The following is a 15,826-nucleotide window of genomic DNA, read 5'->3' on the forward strand; positions in this document are numbered from 1 at the left end:
GGGAGAGAGGAAGAGAGAGAGGGAGAGAGAGAGAGAGAGAGAGAGAGAGAGAGAGAGAGAGAGAGAGAGAGAGAGAAGGAGAGAGAGAGAGAGAGAGAGAGAGAGAGAGAGAGAGAGAGAGAGAGAGAGAGAGAGAGAGAGAGAAAGAAGGAAGAGAGACACGGTAATAGAGTGAATAGAGTGAGAGAGAGAGAGAGAGAGAGAGAGAGAGAGAGAGAGAGAGAGAGAGAGAGAGAGAGAGAGAGAGAGAGAGAGAGAGAGAGAGAGAGAGAGGAAGAAGAAGAAGAAAGAAGGAAGGAAGAGAGATAGAAGTGGTAAATCATGAAGGGAGAGATAACATGGTTGTGAGTAGGTCTCAGAGTTGATTAGGTGCCAAATTGTTTTCTGCATGTCACTTCCCTGCCAAACAGTCTGTGTGTTCTGTGTCACCGCATGATGTCTGACAAGACATGGAGAAGATAACTGACGCAGACACAAACAGGCTAGACTTCCCAGATCTCACTAACAATCTATTCCTAAAACTGGACTTTAGTTGGCTTTAGAGCCTCTGACACATATTTCATTTCCTCTACTGTGTCTCTCTGTACAAGATTTGTGTGGTAGCCAAGACACACACACACACACACACACACACACACACACACACACACACACACACACACACACACACACACACACACACACACACACACACACACACACACACACACACACACACACACACACACACACACACACACACATAAATCACACAAAAATGTACAGCACATCCATATCTCCAACCACAATTCCCATGTCTCCAATAATCGATGCAATCCCAGTAGTAACCCAGAGATGGCACTCATACAACAAACACACACACACACGCACACACACCTTACCATAGACCCAGGCCACCACCACACACTCCCAGAAGGCCTGCCAGAGCAGTGTGATCCCACTGGCAGAGTAGTAGTCAAACAGCTGGAACACATACATCCCTCCCTGAGAGAGACAGAGAGAGGAGGGAGAGGAGGGGGAGAGAGAATGTGGGGGTAGAGAGAGACAGAGAGAGAGAGAGAGAGAGGGGAGGGGAGAGAGAGAGAAGAGGGGAGAGAGAAAGAGAGAGAGTGAAAAAGAGAGGTAGTAGAGAGATAGTAGAGATAGGTGGAGAGAGAGAGAGCGTATAGAGAGAGGAGAGAGAGCAAGAGAGAGAAGAGGGGGAAGAGAGAGAAGAGGGGGGAGAGAGAGAGAAAGGAGGGGAAGAGAGATAGAAGAGAGGGGAGAGAGAGTAGAGGGAGTGAGAGCGAGAGAGTGAGGAGGGGGGAGAAAGAGTAGAGGGAGTGGGGGAGATAGAGCGAGAGAGAGCGGAAGGGAAAGAGAGTAGAGCGAGAGAAGGAGGAAGGGAAAGAGAGTACAGAGAGAGAGAGAGAGGAGGGGGAAGAGAGAGAGAGCATACAGAGAGAGTGAGAGAGGAGGGGGAAAGAGAGATCGAGAGGGGAGAGAGAGAACAGAGAGAGACAGAGGGGAGGGGGGAGAGAGCGAGAGAGAGGGGAAGGGAGAGAGAACAGAGAGACAGAGGGGAGGGGGGAGAGAGCGAGAGAGAGGGGAAGGGAGAGAGAGAACAGAGAGAGACAGAGGGGAGGCGGGAGAGAGCGAGAGAGAGGGGAAGGGAGAGAGAACAGTGAGACAGAGGGGAGGGGGAGAGAGAACAGTGGGGTGAAAAGACAGAAAAGGAAAAGAGAAAGAATATGAGTTCATGTTGTCTTGTAAGAGTGATGTAATATGAACTACTAAATAAGTTCCTTCTGACCCCTTTTCATCCCCATTCCCTCCCTTCCCCTCTCCTTCCCCTCTCCTGACCCTCTCCTGACCCTCTTACCTCTGTTACCATGGAGAGGTCGATGAAAAAGCAGGTGATGCAGCATATCGCCACGACAACCTCGCGACGCAGCGAGCCCGCCATAGATTTGGGCGGTAGCATGTCCATGACCCCCGTGACGAAGCCCTCCACCCCAACAAACTGAGAAAGAGAGATTACTCTGATATTCTGCTACCATACTTTGATATGCTGTCATGTCATAATCATGATTAGAATATATCGGATAATATTTCATTTTCTGATACTCTAATAACAGTTACTTCTATAGCAGCGCTGTTTGCGTCCTTGAATGGTCATGGGGGGAGAGATAGAGAGGAGAGATGGAGAGAGAGACCGATGGAGAGAGAGGAGTAGTGTATGAACAGAGAGGAGAGATGGAGAGAGAGAGATAGAGAGAGAAGCAGTGTACGAACAGAGAGGAGATATGGAGAGATAGAGATAGAGAGAGGAGTAGTGTATGAACAGAGAGGAGATGGAGAGAGAGAGATAGAGAGAGGAGTAGTGTATGAACAGAGAGGAGAGATGGAGAGAGAGAGATAGAGAGAGGAGCAGTGTATGAACAGAGAGGAGATGGAGAGATAGAGAGAGGAGTAGTGTATGAACAGAGAGGAGAGATGGAGAGAGAGAGATAGAGAGAGGAGCAGTGTATGAACAGAGAGGAGAGTGGACAGATGCTCTCTGTGAGGCAGACAGAGGCTCATTGACTGCCTCTGTGCTTGTGGAACAATGGCTGCAGGCCCTGGGACTAACAAAGATGGACTACTTTGATATACAACTCGACAAGTTCAAATGTCCCCACTGTGTCAAGGTAAGTGGCTGTGTGTGAACGCACAGTATGTGTCATAGAACTGCACACATTAACTGTCAGAATCCCTGTGTGTGTGTGTGTGTGTGTGTGTGTGTGTGTGTGTGTGTGTGTGTTGTGTGTGTGTGTTGTGTATGTGCATTGTCCAATACCTGGCTATCCAGGCCCAGTACCAACAGCATGAAGAAGAAGAGCGCTGCCCAGACTGGAGCCATAGGCATCAGAGTAACAGCCTTGGGATATGCTATGAACGCCAGGCCTGGACCTGGAGAGAGACAGAGAGGCAGAGTTAGTCAGCATTTTCACAACACCAAATGGGGAAGATAGACGGGAAGGGAAGATGTTTTATCAGGGCACAAGCTGAAAGGGATAAGGAAGGGGTCAGGGTGAGTGCGATGAAGTCAAAGTGAGGATGAAGATATAGGGATGAATCACGGTGGGGAATTAACACCAGCCAAAATGCTAGTTAGATTTAGCCATTGGCTGGTAGAGTGTCTATTCTTAGAAGTCACATTGGTGGGTGGTCACAGAGTATTTGGGAACAGTTTTTTTATTTTCAATTCAAAGCCAACATGTAAAAAATATATATACACTACCGTTCAAAAGTTTGGGGTCACTTAGAAATGTCCTTGTTTTCAAAAGATTTTTTTAAATTTTTAAGTCCATTAAAATAACATTAAATTGATCAGAAATACAGTGTAGACATTGTTAATGTTGTAAATGACTATTGTAGCTGGAAACGGCAGATTTTTAATGGAATATCTACATAGGCGTACAGAGGCCCATTATCAGCAACCATCCCTCCTGTGTTCCAATGGCACGTTGTCCAAGTATCATTTTAAAAGGCCAATTGATCATTAGAAAACCCTTTCGCAATTATGTTAGCACAGCTGAAAACTGTTGTTCTGATTAAAGAAGCAATACAACTGGCCTTCTTTAGACTAGTTGAGTATCTGGAGCGTCAGCATTTGTGGGTTCAAGTACAGGCTCAAAATGGCCAGAAACAAAGAACTTTCTTCTGAAACTCAAACTTGAAAAACAAGGATATTTCTAAGTGACCCCAAACTTTTGAATGGTAGTGTATATTTGAGTGTGCATGTGTTTTCTGTGATTTATCTTCATAATTAAAAACAAATCTGAAGAAAATGTGTCTGTTAAATGTTTTTGTGTCTGGAAAAATTTGGGCATCCACCAGCCACCTGGATGAGGTACAGGGGTAGTAGTGTTTTAGGGATCTCTGTCCTTACCACTCTCGGCCACCTTGCTGATGTCGACCCCCTGCTCTGCAGCCATGAAGCCCAGCACTGAGAACACCACAAACCCTGCAAAGAAACTGGTCCCACTGTTGATCATGGCTAGAACAAACGCATCTCTGCAGATAGAGAGAGAGAGAGAGAGAGAGAGAGAGACTTTAAAGACGTGGTATTGATATCAAGCAAACACACACACACACACACACACACACACACACACACACACACACACACACACACACACACACACACACACACACACACACACACACACACACACACACACACACACACACACACACACACACACACACACACACATATGATTAAGTAGGCAACAACATAAAGAGAAAGTGAAAGATGTAATAATAGTGAATGAGTAATAGTGAGAAGATGAGTGAGACTAGAAAAGGGAGGTACGGAACGAAAGCTGGAGGCTAAAATAGATTGAAGGACGAAGGAGAGAAAGAGAGAAATAGACAGGAGGATCAGTAGGCTTTTCTCTGATAGCTGCTGTGTTGTCGGTGTAATTTGGATATCGACTCTAAAGCCACGAGAGCAAATGAGCTACTTTAAAAGACTAGGATAGCTGGAGGGCTGAAAGGAGAGAGTGATAGAAACAACAGGACAGTTAGTAGTGATACTGTACAGATCAATGTGTTGTTATCACTGTTCTTATTGATTCAAATGATGCTGCTATGACGCAGATCTGACAGGATTGGACAGGCGTAGGCAATAACAGCTACACTTCCACCTACTTCTACTTCCTGTGAAACATTAGGCTAGATCGTAAATGAGGATAGAGGGACAACTCTGTAAAACCCATATAAATAAATAATACTGTAATACTATACTAATACTAATACTATTATTTATACACTATAGTAGTCATTGTAGTGTTTTTGCAGACGTTACTGTAGTATTTACTGTAGTATTTACAGGTATCTATAGTATAAATACTGTAGTGAAAGAAAACTATGGTATATACTATAGTAATTAATGTAGTGTTTTTGCGGCTTGTAGTATACCGTAGTATTTACTATAGTGTTTGTGCGGACTGTAATATACTGTAACATTTACTGTAGTGTTCTTGCAAAAATTACTGTAGTATTTTAGTTTAATTATCTTTGACATAGAAGTGGAGGCTTTCTCCTTGAGGAAACCTATTGGAGAAATACAAAAATTGTAGTATTTTAGTAAATTTCCCATAACCTGCAGGTAGGACTGGGGTCTGAACAGATAGTTCAGAGCATCTGCTCTTTTCTATAACCTGTATTGAACACAATATGTAACAATACCCTCAAGGGTGCGTTCTGAGCCCTCTCCTGTACTCCCTGTTCACCCACGACTGCGTGGCCATGCACGCCTCCAACTCAATCATCAAGTTTGCGGACGACACTACAGTGGTAGGCTTGATTACCAACAACGACGAGACGGCCTACAGGGAGGAGGTGAGGGCCCTCGGAGTGTGGTGTCAGGAAAATAACCTCACACTCAACGTCAACAAAACAAAGGAGATGATTGTGGACTTCAGGAAACAGCAGAGGGAGCACCCCCCTATCCACATCGACGGGACAGTAGTGGAGAAGGTGGAAAGTTTTAAGTTCCTCGGTGTACACATCACGGACAAACTGAATTGGTCCACCCACACAGACAGCGTTGTGAAGAAGGCGCAGCAGCGCCTCTTCAACCTCAGGAGGCTGAAGAAATTCGGCTTGTCACCAAAAGCACTCACAAACTTCTACAGATGCACAATCGAGAGCATCCTGTCCGGCTGTATCACCGCCTGGTACGGCAACTGCTCCGCCCACAACCGGAAGGCTCTCCAGAGGGTAGTGAGGTCTGCACAACGCATCACCGGGGGCAAACTACCTGCCCTCCAGGACACCTACACCACCCGATGTCACAGGAAGGCCATAAAGACCATCAAGGACAACAACCACCCGAGCCACTGCCTGTTCACCCCGCTATCATCCAGAAGGCGAGGTCAGTACAGGTGCATCAAAGCAGGGACCGAGAGACTGAAAAACAGCTTCTATCTCAAGGCCATCAGACTGTTAAACAGCCACCACTAACATTTAGTGGCCGCTGCCAACATACTGACTCAACTCCAGCCACTTTAATAATGGGAATTGATGGAAATTATGTAAAAATGTATCACTAGCCACTTTAAACAATGCCACTTAATATAATGTTTACATACCCTACATTACTCATCTCATATGTATATGTATATACTGTACTGTATATCATCCACTGCATCTTGCCATCTTTATGTAATACATGTATCACTAGCCACTTTACACTATGCCACTTTATGTTTACATACCCTTCATTACTCATCTCATATGTATAGACTGTACTCTATACCATCTACTGCATCTTGCCTATGCCGTTCTGTACCATCACTCATTCATATATCTTTATGTACATATTCTTTATCCCTTTACACTTGTGTGTATAAAGTAGTAGTTGTGGAATTGTTAGGTTAGATTACTTGTTGGTTATTACTGCATTGTTGGAACTAGAAGCACAAGCATTTCGCTACACTCGCATTAACATCTGCTAACCATGTGTATGTGACAAATACAATTTGATTTGATTTGATTATACTTGGCATGTAGGTTTCTCACTGATGTATAGCACAAATTGGGATATGGGGGAGGGGAATAAGCAGGGTATATGCAAATGAGGAACTGCAGTATTTACTATAGTTAAAAAAGTGTTGTTTTTGCAAACATTTTATAACAGTACTATTTACTATAGTATTCTACGACATTCTATAGTAAGTAATACACGTCTAGTATAGTATTCTACAGTATACTACAGAATTCTATAGTAAGTACTGTAGTATTCCATAGTAAACTGTTGTATTTTTTAATGTGGGTAGAAAAAGCCCTACCCTCCCTGTCCCATCCTCCCTGAGATGGATTAGCTTCCCTGTAGATAACGCTGAGTCATACTGCCAACTCTGTCCCACCAATAAGCCCCATTGTGCCCTTATTAAGAGCCAGCTATATGAGGAGTGTGTACACAACAACATGACCTGCATACTTGAGCTTTGTAGCATTGCTGTTGCTTTATGCAACAACAATCCAAACAGTCAGCATCCGGATTAGGGCTGTGGCGGTAACAAAAATTAGTCCGCCGGTGATTGTCAAGCAAATAACTGTCGGTCTCACGGTAATTGACCGTTAATTAACATAAACACATTTAGCATCTTCTGGCTTCCACACATAGCCTACAAGCCACTGATGCAGACCTTTGGAACATCTACATCTTAGAAAGTATAATAAATCCATGTAATATAGCATACACCTTCACAATAAATTCATTATTTATTTTACACAGGTCTAAAGAAGCATGATATGAAGAAAATGTAGTCTATTTCTGAAGAACAGAATAGCATACTCTGAGTCGTCCTTATGTTAGGTCCTGATCTGGCTATGCCAAATGGCTGTGGTCTACACTAGTTCATTTAGCAGACAAGATTTGCTTAGAATTCCGTGGCATTATTTTATATTATGAAGAATACAATTGAACAAAGGTGAATAAAACATAAAGGATATTTTCTCCAAACGATTTGAGGGAGCGCGCACATGCGGCTATTCTGTGTTGAGCGGTTAACAAAGAAATAGGTATTCCTATATGCTTAATTTAGAGTTATTAATGTAACTTTAGTTGTTCTACAAATGTTGGGCTATATGTTTTGAATTTTAATACATTGTAAGGCTGCATGATGAGACTCTAATGATGATTTGAAAAAAGTCCCTTGAAAGACATGAGCTCTGCTTTGCTTTTTTTGCGCAGGCTGTACACACTACATCAGTCACTCATTCACAATTTGACAAGCACTTGATAATGCCAAAAATTTCACAGCGGCATCCCCTTTGTGTGTCCGTAATGCACCCTAAAAAAATGGCCATTGTGCCCTTTTCCCTGAGTGCTGCGTGCTCCATCACGTGATCGGGTCTTTCTCACAGGCTACAAGTGAAGAAAGACACATCGGTCGTCATTATCTAATTCCGAGGTGCTTATTGAAGATATTGGAAGAACTGTCCACTTTTACTTTCATCAGCCAAAATTAAAAAAGGCACTCGCACATCTGAGCAATCTTATTTGCAGGTGCATGGCAACAATTGAACAAATTGAAGGAAAAAGGAAACCACACACTGCTCTTGATAGTATCACCGATATTTAATAAGCTTACGTATCTGACGAAGGCCGTGTGGTATCGGTGATACTATCATGAGCAGTGTGCGGTTTTCTTTTTTCTTCAACTTTTCATCAGCCAACAAGATGAGTAGGCCTAACGAACAGCAAAAGCACTAGCCTATGTCAATCTACTATCTACCATGGAACAAAAGTCGACCTATTCTACTCTGAGCCAGAAATAAATATTCCAAACACAGTCTGGGACAGTTGTGGGATGCGATAGATCCCAAATGAATACAACCATTAGCATCCCCAAAAACGTTTTTACGGAATGTGGTTGACGCAACAGATCAGAATGTTTAGCTTAAAATGTTGATAAACTATTAGGGTATTTCTTCACATTATAAGCGCAGCAATGCGCACACCGTAGTAGGCTATAAGCGTGAATGTTCCATTAGCAGAAAACACCATAATCAAAAGTGACAGCAAATGCAATTATGCATGTAATGGTTTTATTATAAAAGGTGCATTTTTATGGGGAAAATGATTTTCCCCAAAATTGAAACTCACATGCTGCTTATGTAACAGTTAGGCTCTCCACCCCTTGTAAAGCGGATTATTGTTCTTAATTTTAAGAAGTTATTAGGCCACTTTAGTTGTGATACAAACCTACAGGCCACATGCGGTGTGTGACTATGATTAGAAGAAAATAGCAAAAAATGACATTATTTCTTATTCTGGGCATCATTCACAAGTGATAATATATAATTCACAAGTGATAGGCTAATATTGTCACCCATCAGACTATTCTTGATTTAATATTGTCTTTACATATACTAAATAATATACAGTACCAGTCAAAAGTTTGGACAAACCTACTCATTCAAGGGTTTTTCTTTATTTTTTACTCTTTTCTACATTGTAGAATAATAGTGAAGACATCAAAACTATGAAATAACTCACATAACATGTAGTAACCAAAAAAGTGTATTTATATTTTAGATTCTTCAAAGTAGCTACCCTTTGCCTTGATGACAGCTTTGGACACTCTTAGCATTCTCTCAACCAGCTTCACCTGGAATGCTTTTCCAACAGTCTTGAAGGAGGTCCCACATATGCTGAGCACTTGTTGGCTGCTTTTCCTTCACTCTGCGGTACAACTCATCCCAAACCATCTCAATTGGGTTGAGGTCGGGTGATTGTGGAGGCTAGGTCATCTGATGCAGCACTCCATCACTCTTCTTCTTGGTCAAATAGCCCTTACACAACCTGGAGGTGTGTTTTGGGTAATTGTCCTGTTGATAGTCCCACTAAGCGCAAACCAGATGGGATAGCGGATCACTGCAGAATGCTGTGGTAGCCATACTGGTTAAGTGTGCATTGAATTCTAAATAAATCACTGACAGTGTCACCAGCAAAGCACCCCCACACCATCACATCTCCTCCTCTATGCTTCACGGTGGGAACCACACATGTGGAGATCACAAATACACGGCGGTTGGAAGCATAAATCTCAAATTTGGACTCATCAGACCAAAGGACCAATTCCCACCGGTCTAATGTCCATTGCTCATGTTTCTTTGCCCAAGCAAGTCTCTTCTTATTATTGGTGTCCTTTAGTAGTGGTTTCTTTGCAGCAATTTGACCATGAAGGCCTGATTCACACAGTCTTCTCTAAACAGTTGATGTTGAGATGTGTTACTTGAACTCTGTGAAGCATTTATTTGGGCTGCAAATTCTGAGACTGGTAACTCTAATGAACTTTTCCTCTGCAGAAGAGGTAACTCTGGGTCTTTCTTTCCTGTGGCGAGGCTCATGAGATCCATGTTCTTCATAGCGCTTGATGGTTTTTGCGACTGCACTTGAAAAAACGTTCAAAGTTCTTGACATTTTCCGTATTGACTGACCTTCATGTCTTAAAGTAATGATGGACTGTCATTTCTCTTTGCTTATTTGAGCTGTTCTTGCCATAATATGGACTTGGTCTTTTACCACATAGGGCTATCTTCTGTATACCAACCCTATCTTGTCACCACAAAACTGATTGGCTCAAACACATTAAGAAGAAAAGAAAGGAGGACACTTTTCCCCCTGGTTTATTTTCATGCCAGCTAGGTAGGCTATATTCCTGTTGCAAATATAAGCAATGTGCTTAATAATAGGAAAGTTGAGAAATAAATATAGTAGGCCTAGCCTATTGAAAGCTGATAGGATTCTCCTCTTTTTAGTAGAGGCCATCACTCTGTTTTCTTGCGGAATTGCATAGCCTATTGAAATGTTGCATAACATGAGCTCATGGGCTCTCATGAAGTGCTTGACTAGGTTTTCGAATACATTTACATTGATGTCAGAGTGATTAGAGGGACAATAGAGTGCTGAGTACCAGGCAGTTAGCAAGTTTGGTAGGCTATTAACGACCAGCATCAGAGCTTGGAGAAGCCTAATTACCGTGACTAAACGGTCACATGGTTTTTGACAGCCCTAATCAGGACGCATTTGGAATCATCATCATCAGAGGTCCAGATAATAGTTCATGGCTACTGTATGTTGAGAGTGATTTGTGGAGTGATTTGTGGACAGATAGCACAACAGAGTGATACATGTATGAAGTGTTAAGTGTTAATTCAAGACAACCACTGAGAAACAGTGTAAATGAGATCCTATAAAACTGTGAGGACAGGAGGTGAACGTGCTGATTGGTGGACAGGAGGTGAATGTGCTGATTGGTCCCTGATGATGAAGCATTGTTTTAACAGCTCCATTCATCAGCTCCATCATCTACTAGACTATAAACCAAATCAAAACTCAAACTCTCTCATACCCTGTTTACCCTCATTTACAGTTAATGGTTATCATATAGCCTACATCAGAGGACCATGACTAGCTAATATGAATACCTTCATAACTGAGACTGCGTGTACATTTCTAACTAAGGTAAACAAAAAATTATAGAAAAAAGTCATTGAAAGGCTACTCCTAAATGGACATTCCATAAATTCCCGCTAAGGCCTAACATTAGTATCGAGACTTGGTATCTATTAAAAAGCGTCCATATTATTGGCAACGTCCAGAAAACTGCCATTTTAGGAAGTTGGGTTTGTTTACATTTCTGAGTCAGTTTAGGCTAAACACATGCTTGAAGCATCTCAGCCATTCAACCCAGAGCTGCTGCAGCAGTGGGACTAGTGAGGGAGCTGACTCACTCTGATTATTAGATGTTATACTCAGACACTCTTGGGAGAATAATGGAAGTTCAAGACAATGCTTTTTTTTCTCTTACATTTTATCCAACTAAAAATAAAGATGCATAACCAATAACTAATTATCCCTGCAGTTTTTGGGGGGATCCAATTTGTGGTCATGTTTGGTAGCAGTGGTTGATGGGTTTTATGGTCTAACTGTGCTTTTTTGTCATACTTACTGGTAGCAGTTGTTGTGGAAGCGGTTGTAGCTGCCCAGGGCAGTTAAAGCACCCAGACCAATGGCATAGGAGAAGAAGATCTGAGTGCCAGCATCGATCCACACCTAGGAACACAACATGAATATTTATGTTAAAACAATCCTTGCATATCCCTGTGCAACACATGCTATCTGTACTGTACACACCATACCTGGGCTTCCCAGAGTTTGGACCAGTCTGGTTTCAGGTAGTACACAATCCCATCCAGCGCTCCAGGTAAGGTTACACCATGGGCCAACAGAACCACCAGGACCAGGTAAGGGAACAGAGCTGTGAAGTACACTACCTACAGGGAAGGAAACAGAGCTGTGAAGTGCACTACCTATAGGGAAGGAAACAGAGCTGTGAAGTGCACTACCTATAGGGAAGGAAACAGAGCTGTGAAGTGCACTACCTATAGGGAAGGAAACAGAGCTGTGAAGTACACTACCTACAGGGAAGGGAACAGAGCTGTGAAGTACACTACCTATAGGGAAGGAAACAGAGCTGTGAAGTACACTACCTACAGGGAAGGGAACAGAGCTGTGAAGTACACTACCTACAGGGAAGGAAACAGAGCTGTGAAGTACACTACCTACAGGGAAGGGAACAGAGCTGTGAAGTACACTACCTATAGGGAAGGAAACAGCAGTGAAGTGCACTACCTACAGGGAAGGGAACAGAGCTGTGAAGTACACTACCTACAGGTAAGGAAACAGAGCTGTGAAGTGCACTACCTATAGGGAAGGAAACAGAGCTGTGAAGTACACTACCTATAGGGAAGGGAACAGAGCTGTGAAGTACACTACCTACAGGGAAGGAAACAGAGCTGTGAAGTGCACTACCTATAGGGAAGGAAACAGAGCTGTGAAGTACACTACCTACAGGGAAGGAAACAGAGCTGTGAAGTACACTACCTACAGGGAAGGAAACAGAGCTGTGAAGTACACTACCTACAGGGAAGGAAACAGAGCTGTGAAGTACACTACCTACAGGGAAGGAAACAGAGCTGTGAAGTACACTACCTTCAGGTAAGGGAACAGAGCTGTGAAGTGCACTACCTACAGGGAAGGGAACAGAGCTGTGACGTACACTACCTACAGGGAAGGAAACGGAGGTGTGAAGTACACTACCTACAGGGAAGGAAACAGAGATGTGAAGTACACTACCTACAGGGAAGGGAACAGAGCTGTGAAGTACACTACCTACAGGGAAGGAAACAGAGCTGTGAAGTACACTACCTACAGGGAAGGAAACAGAGCTGTGAAGTACACTACCTACAGGGAAGGGAACAGAGCTGTGAAGTACACTACCTACAGGGAAGGGAACAGAGCTGTGAACTGACTGCTAGTGTTTCCTCCCACACTAGTTTATTACTTGACTTACAGACCTTATAGTATATCAATTGGTTGTTTCAAACCACCTAAAACCAACTTAGGCATAAAAGATGGTAATAAGAGCTAGAGTAGGGTCTCCACACTGGTGGGTGTGATGACATGACGTAACGTCCTCAAACAAGTGTGTGAACATCTACAGAGCATTCGGAAAGAATTCAGACCCCTTTACTTTTTTCCACATTTTGTTATGTTAAGGGGAGTTTCTCCCATTCTTCTCTGCAGATCCTCTCAAGCTCTGTCAGGTTGGATGGGGAGCGTCACTGCACAGCTATTTTCAGGTCTCTCCAGAGATGTTTGATCGAGTTCAAGTCCGGGCTCTGGCTGGGCCACTCAAGGACATTCAAAAACTTGTCCGGAAGCCACTCTTGTGTTTTCTTGGCTGTGTGCTTTAGGGTCTTTGTCCTGTTGGAAGGTGAACCTTCACCCCAGTCTGAGGTCCCTAGCACTCTGGAGCAGGTTTTCATCAAGGATCCCTCTGTACTTCGCTCCGTTCATCATTCCCTCGATCCTGACTGGTCTCCCAGTCCCTGAGAAACATCGCCACAGCATGATGCTGCCACCACCAGGCTTCACCGTAGGGATGGTGCCAGGTATCCTCCAGACGTGAAGCTTGGCATTCAGGCCAAAGAGTTCAATCTTGGTTTCATTAGACCAGAGAATCTTGTTTCTCATGGTCTGAGTCCTTTAGGTGCCTTTTGGCAAACTCCAAACGGGCTGTCATGTGCCTTTTACTGAGGAGTGGCTTCCGTCTGGCCACTCTACCATAAAGGCCTGATTGGTGGAGCGCTGCAGAGAATGGTTGGCCTTGTGGAAGGTTCTCCCATCTCCACAGAGGAACTCTGGAGCTCAATCAGAGTGACCATCGGGTTCTGGGTCACCTCACTGACCAAGGCCCTTCTCCCCCCGATTGCTCAGTTTGGACGGGCGGCCAGCTCTAAGAAGAGTCTTGGTGGTTTGAAACTTCTTCCATTTAAGAATGATGGAGGCCACTGTGTTCTTGGGGATCTTCAATGCTGCAGAAATGTTTTGGTACCCTTCCACAGACCTGTGCCTTGACACAATCTTGTTTCGGAGCTCTACGAACAATTCCTTTGACATCATGGTTTTGCTATGACATGCCTTGTCAACTGTGGGACCATATAGACAGATGTTTCCAAATCATGTCCAATCAATTGAATTTACCACAGGTGGACTCCAATCAAGTTGTAGAAACATCTCAAGGATGATCAATGGAAACAGGATGCACCTGAGCTCAATTTTGAGTCCCATAGCAAAGGGTCTGAATACTTATGTAAGTAAGATATCTGTTTTCTTTTCATAGATTTGCAAGAATTTCCCAAAAATCTGTTTTCACGTTGTCATTATGGGGTATTGTGCATAGATTGATGAGGATTTTTTTGTATTTAATCCATTTTAGAATAAGGCTGAAACGTAACAAACCGTGTAAAAAGGAATCTGAATACTTTCTGAATGCACTGTTAAAAAATGCACAACAGCCATTCATTATTTCATAATTTAATTTAAATCAAATCAAATTGTATTGGTCACATACACATGGTTAGCAGATGTTAATGCAAGGGTAGCGAAATGCTTGTGCTTCTAGTTCCGACCGTGCAGTAATATCTAACAAGTAATCTAACAATTTCACAACAACTACCTTATACACACAAGTGTAAAGGAATGATTAATAATATGTACATATAAATATATGGATGAGCGATGGCCAAACGGCATAAGCAAGATGCAGGAAATGGTATAGAGTACAGTATATACATATGAGATGAGTAATGTAGGGTATGTAAACATTATATAAAGTGGCATTGTTTAAGTGACTAGTGATACATTTATTACATCCAAATGTTAAATCATAAAAGTGGCTAGAGATTGAGTCTGTATGTTGGCAGAAGCCACTCAATGTTAGTGGTGGCTGTTTAACAGTCTGATGGCCTTGAGATAGAAGCTGTTTTTCAGCCTCTCGGTCCCTGCGCCTGTACTGACCTCGCCTTCTGCATGATAGCGGGGTGAACAGGCAGTGGCTTGGGTGGTTGTTGTCCTTGATGATCTTTTTGGCCTTCCTGTGACATCGGGTGATATAGGTGTCCTGGAGGGCAGGTAGTTTGTCCCCGGTGATGCGTTGTGCAGACCTCACTACCCTCTGGAGAGCCTTACGGTTGTGAGCAGTTGCCATACCAGGCGGTGATACAGCCCGACAGGAAGCTCTCTATTGTGCATCTGTAAAAGTTTGTGAGTGTTTTTGGTGACAAGCCAAATTTCTTCAGCCTCCTGAGGTTGAAGAGGCGCTGTTGCGCCTTCTTAACCACGCTGTCTGTGTGGGTGGACCATTTCAGTTTGTCCGTGATGTGTACGCCGAGGAACTTAAAACTTTCCACCTTCTCCACTACTGTCCTGTCAATGTGGATAGGGGGGTGCTCCCTCGGCTGTTTCCTGAAGTCCACGATCATCTCCTTTGTTTTGTTGACGTTGAGTGTGAGGTTATTTTCCTGACACCACACTCCGAAGGCCCTCACCTCCTACCTGTAGGTCGTCACGTCGTTGTTGGTAATCAAGCCTACCACTGTAGTGTCGTCTGCAAACTTGATGATTGAGTTGGAGGCGTGCATGGCCACGAAGTCATGGGTGAACAGGGAGTACAGGAGAGGGCTGAGAACACACCCTTGTGGGGCCCCAGTGTTGAGGATCAGCGGGGTGGAGATGTTGTTTCCTACCCTCACCACCTGGGGGCGGACCGTCAGAAAGTCCAGGACCCAGTTGCACAGGGCGGGGTCGAGACCCAGGGTTTTCTTTTTGTAGTCTGTGATTGACTGTAGACCCTGCCACATACGTCTCGTGTCTGAGCTGTTGAATTGCGACTCTACTTTGTCTCTATACTGACGCTTAGCTTGTTTGATTGGCTTG

General features: G+C 43.6%; 1 protein-coding gene across 3 annotated transcripts in view; it reads right to left on the reverse strand.

Moving 5' to 3' along the window:
* Nucleotides 1–15,826, reverse strand: part of LOC139542935 (sodium- and chloride-dependent creatine transporter 1) — a 44,080-nt gene that overhangs the window by 7,888 nt on the left and 20,366 nt on the right. For all 3 annotated transcript variants that reach the window (XM_071348938.1, XM_071348939.1, XM_071348940.1), the window contains exons 6-11: nucleotides 11,686–11,820; nucleotides 11,496–11,599; nucleotides 3,914–4,038; nucleotides 2,819–2,931; nucleotides 1,862–2,002; nucleotides 882–984 (exon numbers count right to left, since the gene is read on the reverse strand). In XM_071348938.1, coding sequence (XP_071205039.1) covers nucleotides 882–984; nucleotides 1,862–2,002; nucleotides 2,819–2,931; nucleotides 3,914–4,038; nucleotides 11,496–11,599; nucleotides 11,686–11,820 — 721 coding nt within the window. The remainder of the gene's footprint in view (nucleotides 1–881; nucleotides 985–1,861; nucleotides 2,003–2,818; nucleotides 2,932–3,913; nucleotides 4,039–11,495; nucleotides 11,600–11,685; nucleotides 11,821–15,826) is intronic.

The sequence above is a fragment of the Salvelinus alpinus genome, chromosome 17, assembly GCF_045679555.1.
Source record: "Salvelinus alpinus chromosome 17, SLU_Salpinus.1, whole genome shotgun sequence".
Classification (NCBI taxonomy): Eukaryota; Metazoa; Chordata; class Actinopteri; order Salmoniformes; family Salmonidae; genus Salvelinus; species Salvelinus alpinus.